General features: G+C 35.3%; 1 protein-coding gene across 1 annotated transcript in view; it reads right to left on the reverse strand.

The window, feature by feature from the left end:
- Nucleotides 1–4,622: 4,622 nt before the first annotated feature.
- LOC107669124 (urea transporter 1-like) overlaps nt 4,623–11,373 on the reverse strand; it is a 24,419-nt gene continuing 17,668 nt past the window's right edge. Inside the window, exons 2-7 of the mRNA XM_016461248.1 lie at nt 9,733–9,835; nt 8,800–8,989; nt 7,295–7,423; nt 6,975–7,167; nt 5,206–5,338; nt 4,623–4,738 (exon numbers count right to left, since the gene is read on the reverse strand). Of these exons, the coding sequence (XP_016316734.1) occupies nt 4,623–4,738; nt 5,206–5,338; nt 6,975–7,167; nt 7,295–7,423; nt 8,800–8,989; nt 9,733–9,835 (864 nt within the window). The remainder of the gene's footprint in view (nt 4,739–5,205; nt 5,339–6,974; nt 7,168–7,294; nt 7,424–8,799; nt 8,990–9,732; nt 9,836–11,373) is intronic.

Consider the following 11,373-nt stretch of genomic DNA (forward strand, 5'->3'; position numbering starts at 1 on the left):
TATTTTGTTTTCAGAATTGTGATTTGTTTAGCACTTCTCGGCTACCATACTTCAGACTTCACTACCCGCCCACCATTCCCTAGAGCTTTCTTGTATTGTAGCACGTCGTCTTTCTCTTCTATCTCTTTTTGCATTTTTTTCACAGCACAAATCTGTTCGATAAAACTCAAGAACACGCCTCTTACGGTATATGATGTATGATATTTGCATGGCCGCATGCTCACATTTGATAACTTCTTTGTCTAATTAAGCAGGCAAGGCTTTGGAATATATGTTATGTTATTCAGCAGTATTATTTTGGAAAAATACATTTGCTTATATATGTCATGAGCAATTTTAGCACCCTTTTCCATATGGTTTTTCTGTCTGGATCCACATACTGAACAAGCAAGTTTCACCCAATTCTCTCTGACAGAAGATTAAAACGCAAGTACTCTGTCATTCAGCAGTTCACCTTCAAAGAAAGCCGTGTTCACCTTCCCCTCAATTTACCCTGTTTTATTTGTACAGCAGCCTTCAGAACATGGATTGGGCCTCAAGAGCTCTTGCTCGTTTGTTTTTCCTGACCATGGTGCAGCTATACAGAACTGGCACATTTCAATGAATGGGGTATAGACTGGATCATTACTTTTCTAAAGCATTTTGTTTTGTGTGTGTGAATACTATCTATTTCAGCAAGGACACTTTAAATTGATCAAAAGTGACCGAAAAGACATGTATAATGTTGAAATAAATGCTGTTCTTTTGAACTTACTATTCATCAAAGAATCCTGAAAAAAAAACACTATTGCTTCCACAAAAATATTAGGCAGAACAACTGTTTTCAACATCGATAATAATAAGAAATATTTATTGAGCAGCAAATCAGCATATTAGAATGATTTCTGAAGGATCATGTGACACTGAAGACTGGAGTAATGGCTGCTGAAAATATAGCTCTATCATAGGAATAAATTATATTTTAAAATATATTCAAATAGAAAAGTTATTTTTAAATTGTATTAATATTTCACAATATTACTGTTTTCACTGTATTTTTGCACAAACAAATGCAGTCCTGCTGAGCATAAGAGACTTCTTTCAAAAACATTAAAGAATCTTACAAGAAACCCCAAACTTGTGAACGGCAGTGTATAAAATGAATGAAGTGTGTGTGTGTGTGTGTGTGTGTGTGTGTGTGTGTGTATAATGTGTGTATTCTTTTGTTTCAGGTTAATGAAATATTTCTTTTTGTTAAAAAAGAAAAATTGCTTAATAAAAAAATATATTTTTTAAAGCATTTAAAAAAATATTAGTCCCTATTTTGTACCCTGTTCATGGAAAAGGCCAACTTATGTATGCAGAGACACCAAAGGGAGAATGAGCTCCAGTGCGAAACATTCGAATGCATCCTTCTGACTGTACTTCTGGGACTCTTTGTTTCATTGTTTTATACTGAAGGACTCCCAGTAAAAGGACTGCCGATAAAAGAGCACTGAGATGAAAACCTAGCATCAGCAGAAGGACACACCCAGAATTCTCTTTCCTGTCTGAACAGGAAAGTAATGTCACCCAGGAGGCTCATACCGTCTGTTCACTCTCTTTCTCTCAGATATTTGTTTCCTTTTTATAAACAAATGTTGTTTTTTCATCACATGAATCAGTTTGCATGGTTGTACATTCAAGCTGTTACAAATTGGTAAACATCCGTAGACGTAATACTAATTATAAAACAGATTGTGTTGTGTGGAAAATTTATATTTCTACTGTGATGTTTTATGATTAGAGTGTCACTGAAATAATTTGAGATTTGAAGAATAGATTTAAAAGATTCCTTCTCAAGCACACACACACGCACAATCTTGAGTGCAGCAGGAAATCGGCTCTTCATTTCCAATGCAAATGCTGTGAATCTCAAAGCATGCAATATTTTTTCTGGTGTTTCCATAACTTAGCTCTGATTAGGTCATATAACGCTTACAATGTACTGATAATATGCTATCTATGCAATTCTATAACCTATATTCAACATCTGTGACCCAGAATAGATTCATTATATTCCTAGTTTCAATATCACCACGGTTACGGGTTCCTTTTTTGTGCATACATGTGTGCAGGATCATCAGTTGTGAACCCGTGCTAACTTTAGCTAGTGGGTTTATACTATGAGTCATGTAGAGAGGACAGCATGAACAGCCTGTCTGCCAAACATCAGATCTCATTATCAGTGCACCACACCTCATGCTGCGGGACAGGATTAAGAGTCCCTATTCAGTTTCGATTTAGTGAAATCTCTAGACAAACACATATAAACCACTTTTAGTCTATTGCACTTTCTTACGACTCTTCCTAAAATGAAACCAAACCACTAAACTTAATATGTTTGCTGTGGAGCGTTTTAAGAATTAATTGTAGACTTAATTTGTTGTAGATTAGATTTAGATTAGAGGTTCTGATGATTGGTGATAACTTGATGATACATCAGTTATTCCATTTCAACTCCTCAACTACCTGTCATACAGAAACTATTTTTCATGTTTCAGTCAATCCAAAGGTTACGAGCTCACCTGTTCATACAGTCCTTATGAGTATAATATGGTAAACAGATTTGGCTTGTCCCAGAAAACGTGACTTTAATTTATAATTATTATGTTTTTACTTTGTTTATTACTAGAAAATATTAAGGAAATATATGTAAGCTTTATTTAGAGCCAAATTCTGGTAAGAAGGTTTACAAAATTATAAAAATGTATAAACAAAAATTATAAACCTCATATAAATGAATAGTAAATAAACAGCTCAAATAATATTTAGTTTCAGCTCACGAGGTGGACAATCACATGCTCAACATTATTTAGGATATCAGACCAGCAAACACATCACCTGCACAACAAACACAGCAGCTTGATCCTAGTTGTGAAGAACTCTGTCAATCTTGTAAAGAGTTTCTATTTCTCTGTAGGCTTCTGTCTGGTAAAATACAGATGTAATTTCATACTGTAGTAAGAGAGAGATTCTACACCAGGGAGAAAAGAGTGAACCATTAATCAATAAAAAAGAGGAGAATGGGATGGTTAGATGAGTGGAGGAATAAGAGTGGTATTGATTAGATGGTGAGGATGTTTAGAGAGAGTGTGTGTGTGTGTGAGGGACAGTCTTCATATCTTTGGGAAGTCTTATATTCAGGGCGGGATCATGGTTCCCACAAGGCCCGTTGGCACATGTCTACCCCCCATGTCCCCACCCCCTGCTGCCCATATTATACCACTTATGAAAAAGTATGATTTTGCCCAAATAAAATAAGAAGATCCATGCGCATTCTGAAATGAACTGAAAACGTCTTTTAATTCCAATTCTTGATTTTGCAGGTAGCATACAGGATACAGAAATTGAAATCTAATTAATTCAAATTTAAAGAAATTCAACAGTACTTTTTCTCTAGAGAAGTAAACTTTGAATGTGAGAGAGGCCTGTGATGGCTACAGGTATGTCACTGTACACTACTGTTTTTTTTTTCTTTTATGCTCACTAAGGCTGCATTTATTTGATCAAAAATACAGTAAAAACTAATTTATGTAATTAATTCCTGTGATGGCAAAACTGAATTTTCAGCAGTCATTACCTCAGTCTTCAGTGTCACATGATTCTTCGAATCATTCTGATTTGCTGCTCATGAAACATTTCTCATGATCATAACAGTTGTGCTGCTTAATATTTTTGGAAACCATGATACATTTTTATCAGGATTCTTTGATAAATGAAATGTTAAAAAACAGAATTAATTTGAAATAGAAATATTTCATAACATCATAAATGCCTTTTGATCAATGTAAAGCATCCTTACTGAATGAAAGTATTAATTTCAATCAATCAATCAAATCAAATCAAATATAAATATAAATATAAATATAAATACAAATAAAATAATTCAGATCCCAGATTTTGAACAGCAGTGTATGCACCGAGGGCCCTGATGTTCAGCTTCCTTTATCAGTCTCAGAATGTGCGGCCTGAGACTTTAGAGGCCCCTAACAGTCTGAGGCACTGGCTCCATTGGCCCCATCCGTAATCCAGCACTGCTTTCTCTCCTTCTCTCCATCTGTCTTCTACGGTTCAAACCTCTAGCAATCTGAACCCTTTCCAAATTAAATTTAAATGTTCTGCTGACACACAGACAGGGTAAGAGAGAAGGAACAAGCCAGAAAAGGTTTTTTTTCCTTTCTAAAATCAACTACTACGGGGAATAAGAGACAGCTGTCTCACATACACAGAGTCCCTGATAAGCCCAAAGACTCTTCCTGCTCCTTTATGGAATATTACATGAGAGCTTTGAAGTTTGTGAGTGTGAATCACACTGCAGGGGATGAAATGAAACAGTGTGTATTATGTTTGTGGGTGTTGTGCTGGGGATGAGGTACCTTACATCAGTCTCTTCTACCTACTCCACACACACACAGTCTATCCAACCTCTGTAGTATCTTTGTGTCTGCGATGACTCATATGTCTCTGTACGGCTGTGCATAAAATATAAAAGAGAAAGAAAGACTGTGTCTGTGTATACGAGAGAGTGAATGAGTGAAAGGGTAAAAACACCTTCCATGGTCTTGAGGTGGTAAACGCAACTGTAAAACTGGCCAATTATCTCACGGCGGGTGCAAATAATCATCTTCTGCATAGTGGGCATTTGAGGAAATCTGTTTGCAGGCTGCTTTAGCTGAGTAAATCACAGCTACACAGCCAGAATACTCAGCACAAAGCCCTAGAGAACCCAAGATTTAAACAAAAATGTTTGATTCATTCTGTTCATGCATGTATCTCTATCCCACATCCTTCCAAACCATCATGCAGATGCTCCAAAAAAAGAATTTACTTTATATTGCTCAGATGTGTCTCTTTCATAGCTCAAAAGCATCCTCATATTATGTTTAAGTAACAATTTTGAAATGAAATTAGAAAAACATGAGACAATTGTCAGCTTACAGATACAGAATAGAGCTTTAAAATGAATGTGGATGGCATTGTTCAGATAATGTGGTCTTGGAAATTTTTATGAGAAATCTTTGAGTTCATATTTAGATCTTTGACTTATAATTGACTTAGGTTACTTGTTAAATCAGATTTCTGTTTGGTCTCCATTCAATCTCGTTGGGGTCTAGGTGAAACTTTTGAGATATTATTTCTGCAAAACACTGTTCTGCTGATATTTGCTTTTAATTTCTGACTTACCTGCCATAGTGCTAATGCCAGAGACAGCCAGAATGGGTGAGAAGAGGAAAACAGCACCCAGGATGAGTAGAGATGGGCCTAGAGTCCCACATGCAAAGATCTGCCCTACGCCCAACGCCGCCCCCTGCAGGAGCTGATGGGAAACAGGAGCAAACACACCATCAGATGATGCTTGTTTTACAATACATTACCGATGTCTTCTCTGAAGGTATTATTTTAGACAAAAGATATTTTTATATATGCATATAACATTTATATACCATTTAAAAGTTTTGATTCAGTAAGATTTTAATGCTTTTGAAAGAAGTCGCTTATGCTCACCAAGGCTGCATTTATTTGACCAATATAAAAACAATATTGTAAATATAACAATTTCAAATAACTGTTTTCTATTTTAATATTTGTTTTAATGTAATTTATTCCTGTGATAGAGCTATATTTTCATTCTAATATGCTGACTTGCTGCTCAATAAACATTATTATTATTATCAATATTGAAAACAGCTGTGCTGCTTAATATTTTCCTTTGCCATCACATGAATAAATTACATTTAAAAAATATATTAAAACAGAAAACAGTTATTTTTTTATTTTAAATTGTAATAGTATTTCACGGTATTTCTGTTTTTACAGTATTTTTGGTCAATTAAATGCAGCATTGGTGAGCATAAGAAACTTCTTTCAAAAACATTCAATTTTTTGATAAAAAAATCTGGATTTTGTGATAAATAGGAAGTTAAAGAACAACATTTATTTGAAATATAAATATTTTGTGACATTATAAATGTCTTTTGATCCATTTAAATCATCCTTGCTAAATAAAATAATTAATAAAAAAAATAAAAAAATCATACTCTGCCCAAGATTTTGAGTGGTAGTGTATCTTTTTATTATATATGTTAGCTTATCTTAAAGACCCTATAAAATGTTTTTCTTTCCTGCTCTGATGTATTTCCTATTGAAACAGGAAACTGATGACATATCAACTTTTATAGCCATTACTTTAATTATATGAAATGATGTTAAAAGATTGTTTTGTCAAGTACATAAGCATATAAATTAAAATCGTGCACATTGACTGATATATATTAATACTGCTATTATACCCATGTTATAATGTTGTGCATGAATCATTTGCTGACTCAAGCTAGATATAATATGATCTAATTTTAAAAGCCAATTTTAATGTGCTTTTAACTCTGCTGCTTTCACATTGAATATTCATGACAGTGAGTGATAAAAACAGATACAATATAAACATAAAAATTATTTTCTTATATATTATATATATTTTCTTATATATATTTTATTATAATCTTTTAGCCCTGTGCACCCGTCATTACCGGATCAAGCTGTCTCCATGGAGACATGGGAAAAGCACAGATACTATTTAGTGCATAAATATGTAAGCTATAAACAGCCCATAACAGTCAGTTGCTATACTGTGTCAAAGAAAGTGGATCAGCCCAATGCACCCTAATGTCATTCAAAAGACCTCAGGAGAGATGTGAAATGAAAGGATGATGAAGATAGATGGAGGAAGGAATAGACCATTGTGTGTGAAGATAAAGGAGGTTAAAGAGGCTAAACAGGAAGATGACAAATAAAAAGACAGAGCTATGGGGAATGAGAGGGAGAGCGAGAGGGACAATACAATAAAACCTAATCAATAACATGACAGAATAGATATTGCATGAGGGGCAAGTAATTTAAGTTTTGTTCTCTTTCATGTTCATTATTTTCTCTGCCATTCTGTTTCATCCTCTCACCTGTGGAACATGGAGTTGGGTGTGGCTGGTGCTCTCTGGCGCCCCTGGTGGCTGTGCAGGATAGTTTGGAAAATAGGGGTTTGAAGTGCCAGTACAGGCCAGATACAGCAGGGTGACTATGTTAAAGGGGAAGACGCTCACTGGTAAATCCCAGCGGCCCAAAAACGAAGACAAACTGCTGTAAAGAAAAGCTCTAAGACAGGTGAGAAAAAGGTTGTTTGGATTTGAGTGAGTCAGCAATTATTTTGTTCTTGTGAATGTGGCAGAAAATGACAGAATAATGTGTTTGGTATCAATTAATTGGCTTGTGTGTATCTTACATTGCAGCTCCACCAAGACATACAGGCAGCAGAAGCCACCAGTACCAATCTCCAGCAGAGCTGAACCGTCCCATCAGCAGAGCCACCAGCATTCCATTAAAACCGTGAAGGCCACTGGAGACCTCCTCACTGCAGACACACATGCAGGTTAGGATCACATGTGAGACTGAAATCAGCATGAGCTTCTCTTGTAGCCATGTCTGTCTTACGTTTAGATAAAATGTGCTTTTCACCACACCAGGGGTATTCTTTGATGCAACCTTAGATGCAGAAACAGGCAGCAACTGTATATGTGTTTTCTGTGTGCATGACAATGTTTTCTTTGTGTATGTGTGTATCTGTATGTGTGTATGCAATAAGATTAAATGGAGAACAAATGAAGTTTTCCAGCCGGTTCTTTTTTGTTTGTTAATAGCAAACTGCACTACCAATTAAATCTGATTCCCGCACAAAAGACTCTTATGAGCCGGTTCTCTTCAGTAAATCAATAACATACAGTGTTGCATTTAGAGTACACTGCATAATGCAGTGTACTCTAAATCCTGAACGAATGACTTCTTATGTGGTTCTTTTTAACAGAAACAAACTGCGTGATCATTGAAGTCCAATTCCCATATGAATGACTCTTATGAGGTGGTTCTATCTAGTGAATCAATAACATACAGCGCGCCAATGTACTCTGATTCCCAAACAAATTACTCTTACGAACTGCTTTTTGTTTATCAAGAACAAACACCGCCTCCAATGAAATCGGATTTCTGCACAAATAACTCTTAAGAAACGTTTTTTTAAAAATCATGAACAAACAGAGTAACCTATATATTAAAATGACTTTTATGAGCCAGTTATGCTTAACAAATCAGTAACATTCATTTACCAGAATAAACTGTATTCTGATTCCCAAATGGATGACTCTTGTGTGTCCGTTCTTTTTTGTTTCTCAAAAGCAAACAGCGCATCCAGTGAAGTTCAATTACCACACAAGTTATTCTTTTGAGCCAGTTCTTTTTAGTGAATCAAAAATGCACAGCACAACCAGTGAAGTTCAATTCCCGAAGGAATGAATCTGTCAACGAATTGACCTGTTATTTTTAGAGAATCAACAAAATAAAAAGTCACAAAAATTCTATGAAATGTACTGACTTGTATTGCTTTAGAATTGTATTAAAATGTATTTTTGTTATATCTGCTTTGTTAAAATCATCTCATCATCAGTTGTCAACAGACTGTTGTCACACCGTTGCTTGTCAAGACTGCAGCTGTAAAAGCAGTTTGTGCCTCTGAGGTTTGTTTTTATAGGTTTGCACCTGTTTTTTATTGTAATTGCTTGAGTTTTTGTGCATTCTGTTGTACATAATATAGATAACAACATGTGTTTTGTTTGTTTGTTTTTGCTATAACCATGTTTTTTGTTCATGCTTGGATGCCTGAGTATACATTTACTTGTGCATGTTTTGGTCTATGCATATGTACTTTTGTGCATATGTAGGGGTGTAATTCCTCACCAGTCCTGTCCCAGGATTATAGCTGTGAAGGTGGAGGCCAAAAGGCCGAGCATCCACAGAAGAGCCTGCCAGGGGCTCTCCAGCAGCAATGCAGCCAGAATCAGAGCTCCACTCAGGGGGTTGTTTAGCAGAATCACACGTAAGATCCCATGCAAACAGCACTCAGCCAGCTGCAGTGGGAAGTATTTATCTAGGAGAGAGAACAAAGGGAAAGAGGGAAAGAGATAAGAGAGAGATAAATAGAGAGTTCACCAAAAATGAAAATGATGTCATCATTGATTGATATTCAGGTAGATTCAAACCTATATCATTTTCTTTCTTCTGATTCAAAAGATGGTAGGCAGATCTTCTTCACAAAGGATGTGCTGGGAACTAGGACTTGTCAATCTCTAAAAAGCACCAGAAAAGCATCAGTAAAGCCTCATAAAATCAGACAATTCATGCATATTCCACATGTTCTCATAAGGCCATGTTTCACATAAGGCCATTTGATAGCATTATGTGAAATTATTTTTTGCCTTGAAAATTGCACTTGACAACTATGGTCACTATTATCTTTAATTCTATGGATCCTTTTTTATTCCACAGAAGAAAGAAAGCCATACTTGTTACAAAAGACATGGTGTTTAAATGTGTAAACTCACACATCCCTCTGATTCATGAAATCAGTCATTTTCATGTTACAATAGGACATAATACACATATTTGTGAAAAAGTTAGTCATTTAAGAATTGATAGTTTAGCACTTATTTTGAAAATTGTCATGTAGCATATATTTTCTTAGTGTAAGTAATTTTATTATGCATTTCTGTGAAAACAATATTTTGTGCAGGCTGTGTCATTCTAATACAAACCCCTGACTTTACATTCAAAACTGGGACATTTTATTAGTATGACTTGAATGTTATGTACCGTAGTGTAGCCGTCTCTTACCCTGCATGTGAGTATGTAATTGTTGCATTTCTCCAGTGCAATCCAGCAGGACACTGATGATATGCTGTTTTAGGCCTCCAGGCTGCTGTGCTGTTTTTTTTTTCTAAAATCCACATGTTGCCAATCAAAACCATGTAGCCACTATTGAATTTCAGACTAAACGCTGACTAATCTAGACTTTGAGACTAATCTAGAGATGGAAAAAGTTCATTTGTAGCATCTTTTGTATTTCCCTGAGTCATTCATAGTTCTGTTACCCTTGTGTTTTTTTTTGTGTGTGCATTTGTTAAGAGTTGTTCTGTATTGCGAGCAATTGCAGCGTGAAAGAGCATATTGGTGTTAATGTCTTCATTTATTTTTTCATTTATCACTTCAGTTCAAATCAAATCAAATTCATTTTCTCCTTTTTATTTGAATCTGATTGCCTATAAATTCCTAAAAATAATGATGTAATGCACAACACAGCCCCTCTTTAAAAATGAATAGACATTAAAACGTAAAAGAACTGAAACAGAACTTCATTCATGTGTTTGTATTCTGTGACGAGTAAATCATTTGTGAACCCAGACTGCACCTGCAGTTGCATTATGTAATCAGCAGTCATTTCTGAAAGATGGACCCACAGTTCAGTGTCTTCGGCACATCTGTTACATAATAAAAGAGAGCAGAACAAAAGAGGTTTACTTTCATCTTACAAGGGGTCATTGAGTAAGCAATTTGTAGTCTAAGTGAGTCTGTCAACAAATGACATAAACTTGTTTCTGTTTAGAATTCTAGAGTGAGGCGGGGTTGGATAGCTAGCTAGCTTGATAGATAGATAGATAGATAGATAGATAGATAGATGAACGACCAAAAGAAAACCAACTACTTACGTTCAGGTCTTCATGAAAATAAAGTAGGTGTATCAGTGACTCTAGGCATGTGTGAGTATCTGATTATATGTTTTCCCAAAAAAAGCGTTCATTCCTGTATATGTAATATAAAAGAAGCAGATAAAATGTGGTGGTACGAGTTGTTTTCCAGTCTCACTCTCATCCCTGTTCACTTTTTTTAAACTCGTTTTTTTTTCCAGTCATCAATTTTTCAGTAAACGCATCTGTATGTGTGTGTGGGTTGAGGCAACCCAGAAGCAAACACGCCCTTCCATTGATTGATAGTCACCCTGACTCAAAGTCTCTGAGGTTCTGACTGATGAAGAGATGGATGGAGCGAGGCAGGGAGAAATCAGAGCATGATATGTTGAGTAGAAAATGCTAGAGAAAACAGTTACATTAAGGTTCCGTTTGTAAAGTCTTTATAAAGGTGTTTATAAATGACTAATAACTCATTTATAAATGCATTATAAATCATTGATAAGCAGTTATAAATGCATGAATAAAAAGGGTGATTTTATTACAATACCTGCCAAATAGTGAGCCATTTTTAACTTACATGTTATAAATGCTTAATAAATATTTTTATTCATACCTATTTCACTCAAAACCAGATTCCTGATTTATTTCATTATGCAGCAAAAATAGACTATTATAGACATTTATACATGACTTATGACATTTTTCTTACTATGTTGCTTACCAGAAGCTACTCTGTATCTTACCCACGAAACTCTCCAAGAGTTCATGATGCCTATCCATAGCAAAG

This window comes from Sinocyclocheilus anshuiensis, unplaced genomic scaffold, assembly GCF_001515605.1.
Source record: "Sinocyclocheilus anshuiensis isolate Anshui unplaced genomic scaffold, SAMN03320099.WGS_v1.1 scaffold337, whole genome shotgun sequence".
NCBI lineage: Eukaryota > Metazoa > Chordata > Actinopteri > Cypriniformes > Cyprinidae > Sinocyclocheilus > Sinocyclocheilus anshuiensis.